This window comes from Eurosta solidaginis, chromosome X (assembly GCF_040869045.1).
Source record: "Eurosta solidaginis isolate ZX-2024a chromosome X, ASM4086904v1, whole genome shotgun sequence".
In the NCBI taxonomy this organism is placed as follows: domain Eukaryota; kingdom Metazoa; phylum Arthropoda; class Insecta; order Diptera; family Tephritidae; genus Eurosta; species Eurosta solidaginis.
In genome coordinates, this window is record NC_090324.1 from 196,737,491 (window position 1) to 196,760,717 (window position 23,227).

The following is a 23,227-nucleotide window of genomic DNA, read 5'->3' on the forward strand; positions in this document are numbered from 1 at the left end:
TCAGTATCGAAAAACAATTCGATTTACCCATGTCCGTCCGTCCGTCTGCCCGTTAACACGATAACTTGAGTAAATTTTGAGGTATCTTGATGAAATTTGGTGTGTAGGTTCCTGGGCACTCATCTCAGATCGCTATTTAAAATGAACGATATCGGAAAATAACCACGCCCACTTTTCCGATATCGAAAATTTCGAAAAATCGAAAAAGTGCCATAATTCATTACCAAATGTGGATTAAGCAATGAATCCTGGTAGGAGAGTTGAACCTATGACGCAGAATAGAAAACTAGTAAAATTTTGGACAATGGGCGTAGCACCGCCCACTTTTAAAAGAAGGTAATTTAGAAGTTTTGCAAGCTGTAATTTGGCAGTCGTTGAAGATATCATGATGAAATTTGGCAGCAACGTCACTCTTATTACTATATGTCTGCTTAATAAAAATTAGCAAAATCGGAGAACGACCACGCCCACTTTTTAAAAAAAAATTTTTGTAAATTCAAATTTTAAAAGAACGTTAATATCTTTACAGTATATAAGTAAATTAAGTCAACATTCAACTCCAGTAATGATATGGTGCAACAAAATACAAAAATAAAAGAATATTTCAAAATGGGCGTGGCTCCGCCCTTTTTCATTTAATTTGTCTAGGATACTTTTAATGCCATAAGTCGAACAAAAATTTACCAATCCTTGTGAAATTTGGTAGTAGCTTAGATTCTAGGACGATAACTGTTCTCTGTGAAAAAGGGCGAGATCGGTTGAAGCCACGCCCCGCTTTTATACACAGTCGACCGTCTGCCCTTCCGCTCGAGCGTTAACAGGATAACTTGAGCAAAAATTGATATATCTTTACTAAACTCAGTTCACGTACTTATCTGAAATCACTTTGTATTGGTGTAAAAAATGGCCGAAATCCGACTATGACCACGCCCACTTTTTCGATATCGAAAATTACGAAAAATGAAAAAAATGCCATAATTATATACCAAATACGAAAAAAGGGATGAAACATGGTAATTGTATTGGTCTATTGACGCAAAATATAACTTTAGAAAAAAATTTTGTAAAATAGGTGTGCAACCTGCCATATTAAGTAGAAGAAAATGAAAAGCACTTGGAATCTTGGAAGGAATACTGTTCGTGGTATTACATATATAAATAAATTAGCGGTACCCGACAGATGATGTTCTGGATCACCCTGGTCCACATTTTGGGCGATATCTCGAAAACGCCTTCACATATACAACCAAGGGCCACTCCCTTTTAAAACCCTCATTAATACCTTTAATTTGATACCCATATCGTACAAACACATTCTAGAGTCACCCCTGGTCCACGTTTATGGCGATATCTCGAAAAGGCATTCACATATAGAACTAAGGCCCACTCCTTTTTAAAATACTCATTAAAACCTTTAATTTGATACCCATATCGTACAAAAAAATTCTAGAGTCACCCCTGGCCCACCTTTATGGCGATATTTCGAAAAGGCGTCCACCTATAGAACTAAGGCCCACGCCCTTTTTCAATACTCATTAACACCTTTCATTTGATACCAATATAGTACAAACAAATTCTAGAGTCACCCCTGGTCCACCTTTATGGCGATATCTCGAAAAGACGTCCACATATAGAACTAAGGCCTACGCTCTCTTAAAATACTCATTAACACCTTTCATTTGATACTCATATCGTACAAACAAATTCTAGAGTCACCCCTGGTCCATCTTTATGGCGATATCTCGAAACGGCGTCCATCTATAGAACTTAGGCCCAAGCCCTTTTAAAATACTCATTAATACCTTTCATTTTATACCCATATCGTACAAAATAAATTCTAGAGTCACCCCTGGTCCACCTTTATGGCGATATCTCGAAAAGACGTCCACATATAGAACTAAGGCCCACGCTCTCTTAAAATACTCATTAACACCTTTCATTTGATACTCATATCGTACAAACAAATTCTAGAGTCAGGCCTGGTCCACCTTTATGGCGATATCCCTAAATGGCGTCCATCTATAGAACGATGGCCCACTTCCTCTTCAAATACTCTTTAATACCTTCCATTTGATACACATGTCATGCAAACACATTCCAGGGTTACCCTAGTTTCTTTTACAACATTGTGATTTTCCCTTACTTTGTCTCCACAGCTCTCAACTGAGTATGTAATGTTCGGTTACACCCGAACTTAGCCTTCCTTACTTGTTTTGTTATGTATTAAATTCAAATCTCCGTTGTTATATAAATTTTGTTTGGTGTTTGGTTTTCTGTTTGGATTTTCTTTTCTTAAAAATGGAATTTTCACTCTTAATGAATTTTCTTTTCTTAAAAATGGAATTTTCATTCTTCAGTATAGATTCCTTTTTTCTCTATGTCAATTCTTATTTTCGCAAATTGTATAATCTGCACATTCTTATTTTCTGCAAATTTTAATTTTCGGCAAACTTTTTCTCATCAGCAAATTAATGATGGAGAAAAAAAATGCAAATCAAATTTTCTTGCTCAAATAATTTGAAACATCGGTTGAGCCCCCAAATATTTGTAGTGAACTTGACTGTTCAATATATTTTCGTTTATTGAAATTTTCATTTTCTGACAATAAAATAAAAACCCGTTCGAATAAACCGGGTCAATAACGCTACTACCACCACATCACAGCAACCGAGCTATCATGCAACCATACTCACATACATTTTTTTTATTTTTTAGATCTTACGATTGTGTAAGTTTTTATGATTTCCATACTGTTTTCTTTCGTACTTAGAGCACCGTTGAAGTCGAAATCAAGAAGGACACTGATTTAACAATGCAGAAAATAAAGGACCAGATTAAACATGTACTTGAAAAACGGGAGGAATTAAAAAGTAATTGTACATCATGCCTATCCAACCTAAAGATCAGCTTTGAAGAAAATATCAATGAGGTTGTTCTTGAACTTGGAAGTGATCCGGTTTTCAAGCAGATCAATGAAGAATTGTAAGTATTAGATTCAAATTAAAGGCCATTTTCACCATCTCCCCTTAACACTAACTGGAACTTTATTCAACAGAAATTGTTTGTTGTTCCGTCAAATAAAGTGCTAGTAACTGTCCGAACAATAGCAAAGCTTTGATATAAAATAATTGATTTCGTTTTCATCATCCAGATTTCAGGCAAGGCCATTGCCTAAATGCTACAATAGCAAAGCTGTGACATAAAATAATTGATTTCGTTTTCAGCATCCTGATTTCAGGCAAGGCCATCGCCTAAATGCTAAAACACGCTAAAGTGCAAATGAAATTTTAGAGTTTTTGGAGACTGCGACTCTGAAACTTAAAACGCATGACCATTTTGAATTCATACAAGTGAAAAATCTTTCTATCCACCATTGCCATACCTACCTGTCAAATAATAGCTGACAGGGAGAAAGACTGTCGCGAATGACCAGAGAATGGAAGGAAGGTTTGTTTTTTGCTCGCGATTAAAAAATTGAAGTGCCATGAATTGCCGATTTGTGTTTCAAACTAACTTTTCTTTTAAACGTGTCTACAGAAAAGCATACTACGTATTTATATTGATTTTCAAGATCTAGTCAATTGAGATAGTATGAGCAGCCTAAGAGGCAAATATGTATAAAAATGAAATGTAACAGTCGTCTACAAAAATGTTTGAAAAACACTATTGAACAAATTATTTAAGTAATCGAACAGCGATTTGTACTATTTTGTATGAATTCACAATGCGCCTGACTAAAGCGATTTAAGCCATCGGTTAGCTAGTGGCATTATTGAAGCAAAAAAAGCTATCAAAATTACGCTTGATTCGCAAAATCAGAAACTGCCCGATTGTGCAAGTTGTTGCTGAATTTATTTATAAGTCCACAAATTTTAAAATTATTCAGACTAAGTATGCTTATAATAGAGAGAGTATTAGAAAATTTAACATATTAGTAAGAGTTTATTTATTTAATCTGCAGATTAATAAAATCTTATAGCTGCACAGTAATATAAATAAGTAGGTATACTTAGTTCAGAATTAACAGAATAGAATAAGTTTTAGCATATAAATTTATAATCACATTATTCATGATGTCGGAATGGACGTGACTTCCAGCACTATAGCGTAGTTTTTAGGAAGCTTTGATATGTTTGTCTTCGAATTCCTGTTATCCGTATTAAAATTTTGATTTCTTGACATAGCGGCGACAGTAAAATATGTATATATAAATGCTTGTTGAGTATGTTGTCGGAATTGACGGGGTTTCGAGCAACAAAAATCTGATTACGATCTATACTATTGGTGTACAATTATTAATAATGCTGTCGGAATGGACGTAACTGCGGGCAGCAGAGTACAACTATCAAACAGCAATTATTCTTATGCTACATGGGAGGTTGGAAAGGACGATTTATCAACCCACCCACCCTAAAACTGGTTTTAATCATTCATGGCAACAAGTATGTCCTTTTTAATTAGGAAGTGTCAAAATGGTTACAATGATTATTTGCATCATCGCACAAGTAACGGAAAGTTTGTACATTTCAAAATTTGATCCGTATGTGCATTAAAAAAGTGTCTGAAAATGTCTCGATGGCCTGAAGGGAATGTTAAACATAACCTTTCAAGCCCAAACGGGCTTTTAACCAACCCTCTTGTAAGTTTTACCATAAACCAAACCCCAAACATCTCTCAATAACTATGTAATTTAGACAAGTGTAAAAGTTTAAGCAGTTGTAGTAGGAAAGAGGATTCCTTCCTTGGCAGGTTGTGTTCCTTCAGTATTTCAGCACAAAATAGTTAGATATATAAAATATAGAATATGCAAAATTCAAGTAAAGATCAAAATATTTGTTTTTTGGTTCAAAAAAATAATAAAAAAAAATTTTAAGTTAAACGGTTTTATTGAAAACAATACTTACATTAAGTAATAATAATACTAAAAGCTAGAAAATAATTAGGTAGGTCCTAGTTACTAGTCATAACACTCCTCACCAAACTAGGGCGTTCAGCAGACAATTAAATAAAAGCATTGGGCGCGTGGAATTTTTAAAAATGTCAGGTGTAGCATATCCTGATTAAGGTTCAGTTGGTCTTACTTATGACTGTCCAACGCTTTTATTTAATTGTCTGATCAACGCCCTAGATTGATCAGGAGTGTGATGACTAGTACCTAGGACCAACCTAATTAACTTCTAGCCTTTAGTATTTTTATTATTTAATGTAAGCATTGTTTTCAATAAAACCGTTTAACTTAAACATTTTTTCAATTATTTTATTTTGAATTTTTAATCTTTATTTAATTGACTATTATTTCTCACTCTATTTAGTTCATATAGTGACTCATTATTACAAGGACTCTTTCCTGAGAATTTGTTAGAATCTAAGTCCTCAATACATAATCCTTCCAGGGGCTTTACTCAACTCAGCGCCACGTATGCTTGTCTATCCTCGAACTCCAAATTATTTTGATGTCACTACTACCGGATTGTATGTAATATTTGTTCCAAATATGAGCAATAAAGCGATTTCTATTTCTGTATGTAATATGTGTTCCAAATATGATGTATGTATTATGTGTTCCAAATATGAGCCAGATCGGACCACAAATACGATTTTTATGTCCGTCGAGTTAAACAGCGCTAATTACCTTTTTTTACCCGTTTTTTACCGTGAAATCGAAAAAATTACCGCTCGAATATTTTTCAAGTTAACCCGTGGTAGTGCTAACTTGACGTCAAGTTAGACTACCACCCCGAGAAACCGATTTCAACTATTCTTACAATAAGCCGATTTTGTCAATAATTGCCGTTTTTTCACTGTTTTTTGCCGTGAAAACGAAAAATTGATCGCACTAGTATTTTTCAAAATATTCCTAAAAATGCTGTTTTGACCGTCAAGTTAGCACCACCGCTTCAACTTGGAATTGGCAACAGCTAGCTTAAAACAAAAACGTCAGTAATTGCCGCTTTTTAACCGTAACTGATATCCCAAAACAGATTTTGGATCTCATTATTATTTTTTAAACTATAGCCCAAAATGTGCTAACAAGGCGTCAAGTTAGAACTACCACCCTAGTATCATTCCAGTGGTTGGGTGAAAATGAAGAAAAAGTATGCCAATAATTCCCGTTTTCTTACCGTTTTTCACCGTGGAAACGAAAAATTTACCGTTCGACTTTTTTAAAAATAACCCCTGGTAGTACTAACTTGATGCCTACATAGCACTACCACCCTAGTAACTTTTGAGTGGGTGGGTGAAAATGAAGAAAAAGTATGCCAATAATTCCCGTATTTTTTACCGTTTTTCACCGTGGAAACGAAAAATTTACCGTTCGACTGTTTTAAAAAATAACCCCGGTAGTGCTAACTTGATGCCTATATAGCACTACCACCCTAGTAACTTTTGAGTGGATGGGTGAACTTTTTTTTTTCATTTTCACCCACCCACTCAAAATTTACTAGGGTGGTAGTGCTATGTAGGCATCAAGTTAGCACTACCAGGGTTTATTTTTTAAAAAAGTCGAACGGTAAATTTTTCGTTTCCACGGTGAAAAACGGTAAAAAATGGGAGTTATTGGCATACTTTTTTTCATTTTCACCCACCCACTCAAAAGTTACCAGGGTGGTAGTGCTATGTAGGCATCAAGTTAGCACTACCAGGGGTTATTTTTTAAAAAAGTCGAACAGTAAATTTTTCGTTTCCATGGTGAGAAATGGTAAAAAACGGGAATTATTGGCATACTTTTTCTTCATTTTCACCCACCCACTCAAAAGTTACTAGAGTGGTAGTGGCATCTAGTTAGCACTACCCGGGGTTATTTTTTAAAAAAGTCGAACGGTAAATTTTTCGTTTCCACGGTGAAAAACGGTAAAAATACGGGAATTATTGGCATACTTTTCTTCATTTTCACCCACCCACTCAAAAGTTACTAGGGTGGTAGCGCAATGTAGGCATCAAGTTAGCACTACCAGGGGTTATTTTTTAAAAAAGTCGAACGGTAAATTTTTCGTTTCCACGGTGAAAAACGGTAAAAAAACGGGAATTACTGGCATACTTTTTTTCATTTTCATCCACTCACTCAAAAGTTATTAGGGTGGTAGTGCTACGTAGGCATCAAGTTAGCACTACCAACGGTTATTTTTTAAAAAAGTCGAACGGTAAATGTTTCGTTTCCACGGTAAAAATGCGGGAATTATTGTCATACTTTTCTTCATTTTCACCCACCCACTCAAAATTTACTAGGGTGGTAGTGCTATTTAGGCATCAAGTTAGAACTACCAGGGGTTATTTTTTAAAAAATTCGAACGGTAGATTTTTCGTTTCCACTGTGAAAAACGGTAAGAAAACGGGAGCTATTTTCATACTTTTTTTTCATTTTCCACCCACTCAAAATTTACTAGGGTGGTAGTGCTATGTAAGCATCAAGTTAGCAATACCAGGGGTTATTTTTTAAAAAAGTCGAACGGTAGATTTTTCGTTTCCACTGTGAAAAACGGTAAAAAATCGGGAGTTATTAGCATATTTTTTTTTCATTTTCCACCCACTCAAAAGTTACTAGGATGGAAGTGCTATGTAGGCATCAAGTTAGCACTACCAGAGGTTATTTTTTAAAAAAGTCGAACGGTAAATTTTTCGTTTCCACTGTGAAAAACGGTAAAAAAAACGGAAATTATTGGCATACTTTTTCTTCATTTTCACCCACCCACTCAAAAGTTACTAGGGCGGTAGTGCTATGTAGGCATCAAGTTAGCAATACCAGGGGTTATTTTTTAAAAAAGTCGAACGGTAAATTTTTCGTTTCGACGGTGAAAAACGGTAAAAAACGGGAAATATTGGCATACTTTTTTTTCATTTTCATCCACCCACTCAAAAGTTACTAGGGCGGTAGTGTTATGTAGGCATCAAGTTAGCACTACCAGGGGTTATTTTTTAAAAAAGTCGAACGGTATATTTTTCGTTTCCACGGTGAAAAACGGTAAAAAAAACGGGAACTATTGGCATACTGTTTTTTCATTTTCACCCACCCACTCAAAATTTACTAGGGTGGTAGTGCTATGTAGGCATCAAGTTAGCACTACCAGGGGTTATTTTTTAAAAAAGTCGAACGGTAAATTTTTCGTTTCCACGGTGAAAGACGGTAAAAAGCGGGAGTTATTAGCATACTTTTTTTTCATTTTCACCCACCCACTCAAAAGTTACTAGGATGGAAGTGCTATGTAGGCATCAAGTAGCTCTAACAAAGGTTTATTTTTTAAAAAAGTCGAACGGTAAATTTTTCGTTTCCACTTTGAAAAACGGTAAAAATACGGGAATTATTGGTATACTTTTTTTCATTTTCACCCACCCACTCAAAGTTACCAGGGTGGTAGTGCTATGTAGGCATGAAGTTAGCACTACCAGGGGTTATTTTTTAAAAAATTCTAACGGTAGATTTTTCGTTTCCACTGTGAAAAACGGTAAAAAAACGGGAGTTATTGGCAAACTTTTTTTCATTTTTCACCCACTCAAAAGTTACTAGGGTGGTAGTGCTATGTAGGCATCAAGTTAGCACTACCAGGGGTTATTTTTTTAAAAAGTCCAACGGTAAATTTTTCGTTTCCACTGTGAAAAACGGTAAAAAAAAAACGGAAATTATTGGCATACTTTTTCTTAATTTTCACCCACCCACTCAAAAGTTACTAGGGCGGTATTGCTATGTAGGCATCAAGTTAGCAATACCAGGGGTTATTTTTTAAAAAAGTCGAACGGTAAATTTTTCGTTTCCACTGTGAAAAACGGTAAAAAAAAAACGGAAATTATTGGCATACTTTTTCTTCATTTTCACCCACCCACTCAAAAGGTACTAGGGCGGTAGTGCTATGTAGGCATCAAGTTAGCACTACCAGGGGTTATTTTTTAAAAAAGTCGAACGGTATATTTTTCGTTTCCACGGTGAAAAACGGTAAAAAAACGGGAACTATTGGCATACTGTTTTTTCATTTTCACCCATCCACTCAAAAGTTACTAGGGCCGTAGTGCTATGTAGGCATCAAGTTAGCACTACCAGGGGTTATTATTTAAAAAAGTCGGGCGGTAAATTTTTCGTTTCCACGACGAAAAACGGTAAAAAACGGAAGTTATTGGCATAATTTTTTTTCATTTTTTTACTGTTTTCACCGTGGAAACGAAAAATTTGCCGTTCGGCTTTTTTTAAAAAATAACCCCTGGTAGTGCTAACTTGATGCCTACATAGCACTACCACCTTAGTAACTTTTGAGTGGGTGGGTGAAAATGAAAAAAAAGTATGCCAATAATTCCCGTATTTGTACGGTTTTTCACCGTTGAAACGAAAAATTTACCGTTCGACTTTTTTAAAAAATAACCCCTGGTAGTGCTAACTTGATGTCTACATAGCACTGCCACCCTAGTAACTTTTGAGTGGGTGGGTGAAAATGAAAAAAAAAGTATGCCAATAATTCCCGTATTTTTACCGTTTTTCACCGTTGAAACGAAAAATTTACCGTTCGACTTTTTTAAAAAATAACCCCTGCTAGTGCTAACTTGATGCCTACATAGCACTACCACCCTAGTCACTTTTGAGCGGGTGGAAAATGAAAAAAAAGTATGCCAATAACTCCCGTTTTTTTACCGTTTTTCACCGTGGAAACGAAAAATTTACCGTTCGACTTTTTTAAAAAATAACCCTTGGTGGTGCTACTTGATGCCTACATAGCACTACCATCCTAGTAACTTTTGAGTGAGTGGGTGAAAATGAAAAAAAGTATGCCAATAACTCCTGTTTTTTACCGTCTTTCACCGTGGAAACGAAAAACTTACCGTTCGACTTTTTTAAAAAATAACCCCTGGTAGTGCTAACTTGATGCCTACATAGCACTACCACCCTAGTAACTTTTGAGTGGGTGGGTGAAAATGAAGAAAAGTATGCCAATAATTCCCGTATTTTTACCGTTTTTCACCGTGGAAACGAAAAATCTAACGTTCAACTTTTTTAAAAAATAACCCCTGGTAGTGCTAACTTGATGCCTACATAGCACTACGACTCTAGTAACTTTTGAATGGGTGGGTGAAAATGAAAAAAAAGTATGCCAATAAATCCCTTATTTTTACCGTTTTTCACCGTGGAAACGAAAAATTTACCGTTCGACTTTTTTTTAAAAATAACCCCTGGTAGTGCTAACTTGATGCCTACATAGCACTACCACCCAGTAACTTTTGAGTGGGTGGAAAATAAAAAAAGTATGCCAATAACTCCCGTTTTTTTACCGTTTTTCACCGTGGAAACGAAAAATTTGCCGTTCGACTTTTTTAAAATATAACCCCTGGTAGTGCTAACTTGATGCCTACATAGCACTACCACCCAGTAACTTTTGAGTGGGTGGGTGAAAATGAAAAAAAAAGTATGCCAATAGTTCCCGTTTTTTTACCGTTTTTCACCGTGGAAACGAAAAATTTACCGCTCGGCTTTTTTAAAAAATAACCCCTGGTAGTGCTAACTTGACGCCTTGTTAGCACATTTTGGGCCATAGTTTAAAAAATAATAATGAGATCCAAAATTTGTTTTGGGATATCAGTTACGGTTAAAAAGCGGCAATTACTGGGGTCTTTTGTTTTAAGCTAGCTGTTGCCAATTCCAAGTTGCAGGGGTGGTAGCGTTAACTTGACGGTCAAAACAACATTTTTGGGAATATTTTGAAAAATACTAGTGCGCTAAATTTTTCATTTTTAAGGTAAAAAACGGTGAAAAAACGGCAATTATTGACATAATCGACTTGATTGTAAAAATAGTTGAAAGCAGTTTTTCGGGGTGGTAGTGCTAATTTGACGTCAAGTTAACTTGAAAAATATTCGAGCGGTAATTTTTTCGATTCCACGGTAAAAAAAAGGTTAAAAAACGGTAATTAATTAGCTATATTTGAGTTTGAAATTCCAAAGTGGTAGTGCTAACCTGACGGACATACGATTTTTTGAAATATTTCGATCAATGGCCACCTATTGGAGTTCTTTTTCTTATTATTGCGACGTCATCGCGTCTTAAACTACATATATTCCAAATTTCAAGCTTTTAGCTTATCGGGAGTTAGGTAGGTTGAACTGGCATGAGGACCTCACATAGACTGATTGAGTCCGTAGTGTTACCAGAAGTTTGTTTTAACGACCAAACTGAAAAACTCTATCAAAAACCAGGACCTATGTTATAAAATACCTCCGTCCTCTTGGCAAATACGAGAATCTTCCTAGGACTTAAGCCACTTGCTGCTTCTAGATCTGACAGCTGTATCACTCCTAATAGGTGGAGTCTTAGCCTGGCAAGTGCAGGGCACGAGCACAGAACGTGCTCGATCGTTTACTCCTCCAACCCGCACTTCCTACATCCGCTATCACTGACCAAGCCTAATTTAATGGCATGTGACGCCAGAAGGCAGTGTCCAGTCAGAATACCCGTCATGAGTCTACAGTCCTCTCTTGTTAATGATAGAAGCAACTGTGTTAGTCTAAGGTTGTAAGACCTACACATAATCTTCGACACTTTACAGCCCCGCACTTGAACCCACGCTTTTCCCGCTTGGTCGATCATGTGCACCTCTCGCCTTCGCTTAATCTCGCCCAATCTAATTGGGACATCTACGGAGCAAGCTTCAAGGGATGCGCCCTTTTTAGCTAGTTCGTCCTCTTTTTCATTCCCATCTATTCCCATATGCCCTGGGACCCAATATAGATGTATGCATCTCCCTGGTCCGATTCTCTCCAGAGACTGCTTACACTCTAACACGCATTTAGATACTGTGCTATGCGAGATTATTGCCATAATTGCTGCTTGACTGTCAATATAAAAGTTAACACAGTTGCAGCTAGAGCTATTCTCTTCCAGGGTCTCTGCTGCTTTGGTTACCGCTGATATTTCCGCTTGGAAAACGCTACAGTAATCCGGCAGCCTATAGGATCTGCTTATTTCGGGATCAGCGCAGTATACCGCAGACCCTACTCCTTCCACTACTTTGTAACCATCGGTGAACACATGTATCGCCTCGTCCGCCATTTGCGCCCCCTTGCGCCAACCGTCCACCTCTATTGTGGCCTTAAGATCTCCCTCGAAGCGCAGTTAGGGAATCATGTAGTCTGTTCGTCTTGTGATTGATGACGCTATACTACAATGCCCATATGGTCGGCGCTCAAGCTGCCCCGAAGCACCGAGCCTGGTTGCGGTCGTTAACGCTTTGTTCTCTGCTACCAGGTCTACAGGGAAATGTGCAGAATGGCATACAATGCAGCCGTCGGGGTTGTTTTCAGGGCTCCCGTAATGCTAAGCATCGATAATCTGCATACCCCCTCTAATTTTTTGAGGTATGTTGTTTTTTGTGTGGCTTTCCACCAAACAAGAACTCCATAGTATAGAATAGGGCTTACAATCGCTGTAAAAACCTAATGGGGCGATAGGCCCCACGTACACCCCAGCATTCATTTACATGCATAGAGTGCCGTTGAGGCCTTCTTGACCCTCTCCTCCACGTTGAGCTTCCATGACAGCTTACTGTCTAGGATGATTCCTAGATATTTTGTGCAAGGTTTCTCCTGTAAGGTCACCCCTCCTAACTTAGGCCTGGTCCAATTTGGGACCTTGCACCTCTTTGTAAACAAGACCATAACCGTCTTCTCTGCATTGACTTTCAACCCGACAATAGGTGCCCAGGTATGAATATCCCGAAGCGCCCGATCAATCAAAGAACTAATCGTTGGAAGGAACTTTCCACTTATGAAAATTGCAACGTCATCTGCGTAAGCCGTAAGTTTTACGGGTCCCTCATCGAATTTCCTGAGCAGTTGGTTGATGACCAGCGTCCACAGCAGAGGTGATAGCACCCCTCCCTGCGGCGTGCCCCTGTCCCCTGATTTTGTGGCCTCGTACAATCCCCATTGTGATGTAATCTTTCTGCAATTTAACATGCAGCCGATCCATCTGATTAAGGCGGGATGTACTTTAATGTAATTAAGACCATCGATAATCGTCCATTTTACAACATTATTGAAAGCCCCGGCAATGTCCAAGAAGACTCCTAGAGCATACTCCTTATATTCCAGGGATTTTTCTATGCTTATTACCACCCTATGCAATGCGGTGTCTACCGACTTGCCTTTGGTGTACGCATGCTGTGTTGTGGAGAGTAACTTTTCATCCACGTTGGACTTTATGTACACATCTATCAACCTCTCAAAGGTTTTGAGCAGGAATGATGTTAAGCTTATGGGTCTATAGTCTTTGGGATACATGTGACCGATCTTCCCCGCCTTTCGTAGAAAAGCTACACGAGCAGTTCTCCAAGAGTGCGGTACATCATTCAGTCTTACGCACCCATCGAATATTATTTTAAGCCATTCCACGACCGCCCTTCTTGAGACTTGTAGCATGGCCGGGAATATACAATCTGGGCCCAGCGATTTAAACTTAGAAAACGTCTTCACTGCCCACTCGATCTTGGTATCGGTCACCAAGCCCGGCACTACTAGCTCCGTGATCGAAGTGTGAGTGATGTCTGCTGGCTCTTCTAACCCGTCTCCCGATGGGAAATATGTATCGAGAAGCACCTCAAGGGATTCCTCACTATTACGTGACCATTCCCCATTCTCTTTCTTTATTAGTCTCTGGACTATGTTTCCCTTTGCTAGGACTTTTTTCAACCGTGCTGTTTCGCTGGAGCACTCAATGTCCGTACAGAAACTTTTCCAAGAGTTTCTCTTCGCCCTGGTAATTTCACGCTTGTAGATCCTCAGTAGATCCCTGTACTCGTCCCGACACGCTTCGCTTTCCGCGGTCTTTGTGAGCTTAAACATTTCTTTTACCTGTCTTCTTAGAAGACTCAGCTCATTGCTCCACCATGGCGGCTTTGCTTTTCCTCTGAATCTTCTTAGAGGACAATCTTTGTTATACGTATTCATAAGCGTCCTTGTTAGGAATTCATTCGACTCCTCCAGTTCCTCTACATTAGCAACCTCTTTGGGTTGTCCCAGCTTTGTTTCTACATGTTTCTGGAATTTAGTCCAGTTCGGACCTAGGGTTTCTAAAGGTTCCTCTCTTCTCTACCCTCTTTAGGGGGATGCTGAAGCTGATATACGCATGGTCGGAGAAGGATGGTCTATCAAGAACCATCCACTCATATCTTGATATATCACGCTCGGAGCTCAATGTAATATCCAGAACATTGCTGGATGTTGGACCAATGTATGTAGGGACATTTCCCCTGTTGGCTATCTGCAGATTGGTTTACAGGATGTAACAAAACAGAGATTCGCCTCTCTCGGTCGTATCTGCTCTTCCCCACGCATTGTGGTGCGCATTTGCATCTGCGCCTATGACCAACCGCCCTTTGCGCCCTTCATCTGTACTAGCCTTTTGCACTCCATCGGTGGAACCTCCGCAGCATGTGCCATGTAGCAGGACGTCAGGATAAATGCCAGTTTATTCTTTTGCTCAACGGCCACCGCTACGAGATCCTCAGTGGTGTAATTAGGCAACATATATGAATGCAGCTGTTTCCTTACCATTACTACAGCTCGCACCCGTCCTTCCGTTTGCTCGTAGTAAACGCCAAACCCGCTCGCGCTAAGTCCAGAAACCTTTCCTCCCGATGAGAGCAACGTCAAACGAACCCTCCTCAAGGGTTAGGAGGAGTTCGCTCGACGCCACTTTACTGTGTTGGAGGTTTATCTGTAGGACTCGCACCACCATTGGGCTGTTTGTCCCCCTCCAGCACCTTCGTCTTGACGTCGTCTTCCTCCCCTTGCCCTTTTGGTTTAGAGTATTCGAGGCTCCCTTCAGTCTCTCGGGACTGTTGTGCCGGGTGTTCCTCTGTGCGAGTCACAGCACCATTTAGCGGTTGGTCCTCTTCTAGCACGTTCGTGGTGACGTCGGGGACCTCCACCTGTCTTTTTTCCCTTAGGCTTTTGAGGTCCTTTTCGACTTCGCCCACCTCTAGCGTGTTGGGGTTTTTATCCTCGGGACTTCTTTTCCTGAGTCGCATGTAAATTTTGCTAGTGCCAAAAGACATTTTGCCAAGCTGCGTGTACAAAATATCCTCCGCCTGCTTGTTTATTTGGAAGATGTAGAACTGACCATCCCCGGTAGGCCGAGATACAGCAAGTACCTTCCAATCCTGTGTCGGTATGTTTGAATTCTGATTCTGCAGAAGTCGCAGTGTATCCTCCGACTTCATCACGCATGGTATCCATACCTTAACTTTTGGTACCGTGTGGATTTGTGCTTTATTCACCACCTCATACCGCGCGTTCGTGCCTTGCCTTTGGAGGTTTGGAACCACTTCCTCCAGCCACCGCAAGCTCGCGATGTTGTCGCACGCTATCATTTTCACACCATTATACCATCCCCCCGAATCAAAGGTTGGAAGGGGCTTACTTGGTTGTTCTCGCATCTTCTTAAGCATTAATCTAATAAGCTCCCTTTCCACAGATCTCCACTTTTCAGTAGTCATTTGTCCGAAAGGACTGCTACGATCAACCAGCGCCACAGTCAGTGACTGCTTTGCCACATCACTCATCTTCTCGGGAAAAGCAGGAGTTTTAGTGTTATCTCCCTTTGGCACCTCCGAGAAAGCCGGAGTCTTAGCGTTAACTCCCTTTAGCGCCTCCGAGAAAGCCGGAGTCTAAGCATTATCTCCCTTTGGCTTAAACCCTACTTCCGTAATTGGAACTTCCCTCTGACTCGCAGCTTTCGAGGTAGTTGCTACCTCGCTATTGGAGCCCATCTGTCTTACATCTTCGGGCCTACTTGTCTTGTCTATGCGATTGCCCTGCCTCGCGGCTCTAGGACTGGCTCCTTTCTGCCTCTTGAAAGCAGGCTTGTCGCCTTCCGCCGAACGTTTCCTGCTCATTCTGCCATTCGACGCTTCTTTCTCCTCGTACCGGTTGCAGAACCGAGGGTTTATCGCAGCAAACCTTTTGAACTGCCTTCGACCTATTTCTACCGCTTCATGGGCCCATTCCAAGCGCTCGATCTCCACTTCTGTTGGGTCGACCACTGCTCCCAAGCGTTGTACAATTCTTAGTGCTGCAAGGTAGTGCGAGAGAGCTCTTTTACTTCCTCTGTTCCGTACCCTTCTCCACTCTTCTACTCCGTTTTCATTTGTGTGCTTCTCCAACACGGAGTTCATTGAATCAGCACTACTCTCGCTCCCCGAGTCCGACACATCGTTTATTTCGTATTTGTCCTCCTTGGATTGCGACTCAGTCCTTCTCTTTACATCATCCTTATTACAGGCAGGTAATGAGTCGTTCATCTTGGTCGTACGACCACCTGCCCGACAAGGCGGGCTCAGCGGTCCAGTATTATAGACGGGGAAAGAACCGTCCGCATGGCGCGCCAGTCTTATAAATAAACCTGAGACACAGAGAAGTGGCGGTGAGCGAGCTTTTTCCGAATCTCCCAAAGGAGTCCTTTGATGGGGCATTGATACAGGAGGCTTTTCTTTAATCTGGAGAAAAGCCTTTTGGACTTAGTGCGCTGGTATTCAGCGTTTATTGCGAAAAGCAGGAAAGCATCCTGCTGCATGACCCGTAACGTGAAGGCCCCATCAGAGTAGTTTAAAAGGCTGGTGGATCAAGAAGGGCCCAACGGGCAGCTTGTCTTAGGCGCAGATTCGAAAGCGCACCACAGCGTATGGGGAGAGACGATACCAACGATAGAGACGAGCACCTATTTTTTTATATGCTACAGAGTAGGGCACAGGTGGCTAAGAGGATTAGCCATCAACAACAAAATACAAAAATAAAAGAAAATTTCAAAATGGGCGTGGTTCCGCCCTTTTTCATTAAATTTGTCTAGAATACTTTTAATGACATAAGTCGAACAAAAATTTACCAATCCTTATGAAATTTGATAAGAGCATAGCTTCTATGACGATAATTGTTTTCTGTGAAAAGGGCAAAATCAGATGAAGCCACGCCCAGTTTTTATACACAGTCGACCGTCTGTCCTTCCGCTCGGCCGTTAACATAATAACTTGAGCAAAAATCGATTCCAGCAGTACTGGCTTCGTTAGACCACCAAAGCCTCTCCAAATCACAGGTAATAATGTATCAACCACGTGGAAGGAATGGCTCCAGCAACACAATTGGTTCGCAACTGCGGCACAATTGGAAAAGAAAAGCGCTACATTCATGTCCAGCATTGGTAGTGATGCAGTCAATATATTCAACTCATTTCCGCTTACAAGCCAACAGGCAAACAACGTGGAGGCAATAAAAGCCAAATTTGATGAATACTTCGCTCCCAAAATAAGTGTCACATTTGAACGTTATATATTTAATACGATGGCGCAAAACGAAAATCAGCCATTCGAAGAATTCTTTACAAAATAAAAAACCAAGCACAAAAAATGTGCATTCGCTAATCTAGAACACTCCCTCGTGCGCGACAAAATTGTGGTAGGCATAAAAGCGACACAATCAGAGAAAAATTGTTAGCAGAAGATGACGACACTTTACAGAACGCCATTAAAATTTGCAAAGCCAGCGAAATGGCAACTCAACAAATTAGATAGCAACATAAGACGGAGGAAACAAAAGTCGAAGCTATAAAAAAATATCACATACGTCAAAGCAAACACAACAAAACCAATCTATGTATAATTGTGTTTGCTGCGGTGAAATACATCAAAGAGGAGAAGGCAAAGCATATAATGTAAAATGCAAATATTGCGGAAAAAGTGACATTTACCTCAAATGTTTTTTCATCGCAATAACAATAAAAACAACACGAATAAAAAAGTGAACACTCTGTACAAAGAAGACGAAAACAGGGATGATTACGATAGTGATTTACTTCTTTTCAGCATTATTAAAAGAGCAACAAATAAAGATGATGCACTTAACTGGTATGAGCAAATATTAGTAAGTGAAAATAGTCTAAACTTCAAATTAGATTCCGCTGCTCAGTGCAATGTGATTCCGTTCAGCTCGCTTAATAGAAATTCTATAAAACCCATTCATCCAGTAAACCAAAAACGGATATCTTTCGGTGGCACCAAGCTCAACTTTCGTGGAGAAGTTTACCTGTCATGCGTTGTCAGGGAAAAAGCAAAAACATTAAAATTCCTCGTAGTGAATGACTTTGTTGGTTGCGAACCTATATTAGGTAAAGAAGACTGCGAGATATTGGGCTTGTTAGCAAGAATAGACGAACTTAAAATAGACTATTCAATCTTCAATGGGCTAGGCAAACTCGAAAATTTTACTCATGACAAAGAAGACCTTGTCGAGAAACCTAAATTCGAACAATATGCTTCAAGAAAGATTCCGCACACTATAAAAAAAATTGTTAAAGAAGAAATCGACAACATGGTTAAACTTGACGTGCTGAAGAAAACTGAGGGAGCTACGCCGGCTGTGTCACCCATGGTAGTGGTAAAACAAAAAGGTAAAATCCGACTATGCATGGATCCAACGGACTGCAATAAGAATATAAGAAGACGGTATCATCCACTGAACACAATTGAAGAAATTACTGCTAAAATAAAAGGTTCGCGTTTTTTTACAATTCTAGATTGCAAAAAAAAGGCCTTTGGTAAATACCGATATCAGACCGCACTAAACCGTACCTCACCATGGCAACACCATGGGGTAGATACTCATTCCAGCGGCTACCCTTCGGCTTGGCATCAGCCCCCCAAGTCTTTCAATATTTAATGTCAAACCTTCTTGAAAATTGTGAAAACACAGAAGTTTCAATGGATGACATCCTCATTTATGCTAAATAGAAGAACGAACTTCAGAAACACACAAAAAGGTACTCGACATATTGCAAACATCCGGTCTTAAATTAAGCAAGGAAAAATGCAATTTCAACGTCAACACCGTTAAGCTTTTAGGGCATATTCTTTCCAGCTCCGGCGTTTCACCGGATCCAGAAAAGACAAAAGCTATAAAAAATTTAAAAACACCTTAAAACCAAAAACAACTAAACGACAATTGAAATGGCCAAATACCTTGGAATATTTATACAAAACCTCTCACAAAAAACTTCGCCCCGAAAACGTATTTGAGAAATTAAAAAAAACGATAGCCTCAATTCCCGTACTTAAATTCTATGACCCAAACCTAGATGTGACACTTCAAGTGGGCGCCTGCAAATCTAGTATAGGCGCTGCACTACTTCAAAACTGTCAACCAGTAGCGTACGTATCAAAAGCACTAACTGCAATACAAGAAAGATATGCTCAAATCGAAAAAAAGCAACGGCGATCCGATTTTCTTGCGAAAAATTTCACCAATATATATATGGAAAAAAGTCACTACTGAGACAGATCACAAACCGCTTGAAACTATATTCAAAAAGCCTACACACGCAGCATCGCCTCGGCTACAAAAAATTATACTGAACATTATTCCATATGATCCAAAGATAATATACAGGATGGGTACTGAGATAAAATTAGCAGACGCACTAAGCAGAGATTGCAACAAGTAAAGGTGTTTAAGTTCGGGTGTAACCGAACATTATATAATCAGCGTGATCTGCACAGAAAAATGACTTTTCTACATAACACGTAGCACCGCCCGTTTAAAAAATAAAAGTCTTGTTACGCAAGCCTGAAAGCTAACTTCAAAGAGTATATATTTGTTTAGAGGCGTCACTCGATACTTTTGTTGTTGCAAAAGCAAATTACTCGATGTTTTCTCAAGGTAGTCGTTGGTTTTTTTTGTCAGATGTATTTACAAAAACGCCTTCTATACATTTTCGTGGGGTATTTGTGTTTATTTGATTGATTGTATTAAATTAATTAATTAATTCTCTTTCCAAAAATCGTAACTATGCAAACTCACTTCACCGCATAAATATATAGGATGCAGTTAACGAAAACTATACAAAACTTCCTTGAGAATCACATTCGACATGACAGGGTTGCTTTGGCAACAACAAAAGTATCGAGTGACGTCTCTTAACAAATATATACCCCTTGCTAACATAGCAACCAAACCTTTCTTTCTCGTTGTATTCTCTACAAATGTATCTCAACTGTGTTTCTGTGAGTGTTGCGCAACATAAGTGGAAGGACGCTTACACGTATTCATGTGACTGTGTACGCGTGGAAAAACGAAAGCTAGTGCGTAGGTGTTCGTGTGAATTTGAGTGAAAACGATTAGGTAATTTCGTTTAGATAAGAGCTAGGGGTATTAGCGCAATCTGACGAAGATGAAGTGATCATTGCAAAATTTATCTCTTGAAGTGCGTGGTCGTGCGCGTTTTTGAAAAACAAACAAAAAAAAAGTAAAAAAAAAAATAGAAAAAAAATGTTTACAGTGTCCGTAACAAAAATTTTCGTAACCGTTGTAATCCAACAACTATACCAGTCTCGACCTGTAGTAACAAAATAAAGGAAAGGAGTCCCGTTTCAACAGCCCGCCACCGGTGAGTCAAACAAAATACAGTTTTGTAAATCTTTCCCTTTGCTATAAAATATTTTTAATATTAAATTAAATTAACTTCTTTTTTTTAAATTCCTTTGATTTGAATGTAAAATTAAAATATAAAATTTATTGAACGTACATTTAGAATTATAAATGAAAATAAATATAATGCCTTTATGAATTTAACTATTTTTAAAATTTTCCTTACCGCACTTGATTTTAAAATACCCTAAATGAAATAACAATTGCACTTAAAATTAAATTTGAAACTCGTACTTCTTAAGAGAAATTTAAGATTAAATTTATTCTTGTTTGGAAAATTAAACTAAAGTAAAGTATGATACAATTTCTTTTTACTACCTTTCCAAACTTTAACTGGTTAAATTTATTTTCTTCATAAATTCCTTTTCATTTAAAAATAAGACAAAAAAATTAAGTTTGTTAAAATCATAATTTAAATTAAATTAAATTAAATAAAAATAATTCGCTCAAAAATTAATTTACGATTTTCTTAGCTTTTTGTTTTTCTATAAAAATTTAATTTAGGTTTCTATCCAAAATTAAGTAAAATGGAATTAGTGCAAACCCTAAACTTAAATAAAATAAAATGCGCGTGAATTTAAAAATTACATAAAATCTACTTTAAAAGAAAGTTAAAAGAAAGTAGAATTTGTTAGACGTCCTAAATTAAAGCAAACAAAATAAATTTAAAATTTAAATTCTAAATAAAATAATTTAAATAAAGCCGGAATAAAACTTAGAGTTAATCAAAAATATATTTTTTTCTTAAATTCTAAATCTCTAACTGCATGTAATGAATCAAATTCTAAACGTTAATAAAAACGAAGAAATATAATTAATAAAAATGAAGAAATATACAAATAAATCGACTCTAGAAATTGCTCCTAAGATAAAATTAAAATTTGTCTTAAAGGTTAAATTAAAAAGGAAAATAAAGTAAATTGTCAAAGAAAAACATTTTTTTGTAATAATTAAATATTGTTGATTATATTTAAATCAAGTTAAAATCAGAGTAGTTTAAAAATCCGTTTAAAAATTAAAATAAAACTAAAATAAATTTAAAAATAAAATAGAACTCAGCTTAAATAAAATTAAAGGGAAAGCTTAGCTTAAATAAAATTCATGGAAAAGAAAATGCGAGTAAAAGTAAAATTTATCTAAAACTAAAATTAATATGATTTAAAATAGTAATTCTACATTAAAGCCTGCTTAAAGTAAAATTTACATAAAATAAAGCTATTTTCTTTTTATAAAAAAAAAAATAAAGCAGAAAAATAATAAGAATAAAATTTATCCAAAAATTAAACCAAAGTCGTTTCAAATACAGATAAGAGATATGGGTTCTACATGTGTACATATGCACATACGAATACAGGAAAATCCAATATTAATATAATACCAGTATTGTTACTTGGCAAGTGAAGTATTCCCGTATATATGTACGAGCAAGTGTATATAGCATCATATCGAAAAAATTGTGAGTTAGAGAAATTTTTGTTTTTTTTGTATTTTATTTGCAGATTTTGTGGCGGGTCGCAGTAAAGGGGCATATTAAATACTTACAAGCATATAAGAACTTTTGGAAAAACTAGAACGCATGTTTCCTACTTGCCGCCAATTAACGGATGAGAACTTTTTGAGAATAACAGAGAGAGTCAGAGAGAGAGAGAGTATGTGGAAAGCAAGAGTCACTGATCGTGGCTGGTGTCTATCAGTATTGACGACAGTGACGCCGCCAGCACCCACGACGACGCAAGCAGCGAATGCTACCATCAGCGACAGTGACGGCAACTGCAGCTTCACCACCGAAAACGCCGACAGCAACACCAGCGACGACGTCACCATCAATACAACCGAGCCCAAGGAGGGCAAAGGAATTAATATGAATCACTGTTTTTTTTTTTTATTTTTTTTTTATAATTTTGTATTTATACACTTTTTTTGCATGGTCTATAGTATCTGTATAGAAAGTTTTTTTTATAAATTTTTTTGGATTTTTTTTCTAGTTTTACAGTTTAAAATTACCGTTGAACTTTGCTTTCTTCCATTTGTGTTTTTTTTTTTTTTTTTAATTTTTATACGATTTCGGTACTACTATTTTCCTTTTTTTTTCTTTTGCGTTGAGAAAACCTATCTCAAAAATAATTTTTCTTTTGAAATTTTTGTGGCCAATTACACCTTTGGCACCCCGTGGTTCCACTATTGAAGCCAGCCCTTTCTTTTTGTTTCAGTGTTGGCTTTAGAGATTTTTTTTGGTTCGCTAACACATTCACACGCGGTCTTTTTAGCTTTTTTTATTTTTTCTTCTTTTTTTATATTTTTGTTAGTGTTGAAATTCTATTTCATGTGGCAACTCTGTTTTTCATTTGCAACTTGTAATCGCATTTTTGCTTTGCGAATTCTTTCTTTGTATTCGCCATTTTAACTTACGAATAATTCTTTTCTATCTGTGTGTATCTAACCGACGTTGAAGTAAGTCGAAATAAAACATTCTTTATTGTTCAGAAGAGCGGCTGTTTTTATTTTAAATTAGAGGACCTCCAACAGGTTATGGGCCCAGCCCCTACATAAAGTGCTAAGAAATATGAACAATTCCTCGTTTTTTAATGTTGAGAAGTTGGATGAGTCCAACTATGACGCATGGTGCGTTCAAGTAAAAAGTATACTTGTATACAAGGAGCTCTGGGATGTGGTGTCAGGTGCACTTATGCAGCCAGCTACAGAAGCCGAAGACGCTGAACAAAAAGCATGGAAATCGAGTGATGAGAAGGCCATGGCAACAATTGTGTTAAGCCTAACGCCAATA

At 37.9% G+C, this 23,227-nt stretch overlaps 1 protein-coding gene across 2 annotated transcripts in view; it reads left to right on the forward strand.

The window, feature by feature from the left end:
* Positions 1–23,227, forward strand: part of LOC137234544 (apolipophorins-like) — an 867,416-nt gene that overhangs the window by 595,432 nt on the left and 248,757 nt on the right. For both annotated transcript variants that reach the window (XM_067758005.1, XM_067758006.1), the window contains exon 4: positions 2,771–2,982. In XM_067758005.1, coding sequence (XP_067614106.1) covers positions 2,771–2,982 — 212 coding nt within the window. The remainder of the gene's footprint in view (positions 1–2,770; positions 2,983–23,227) is intronic.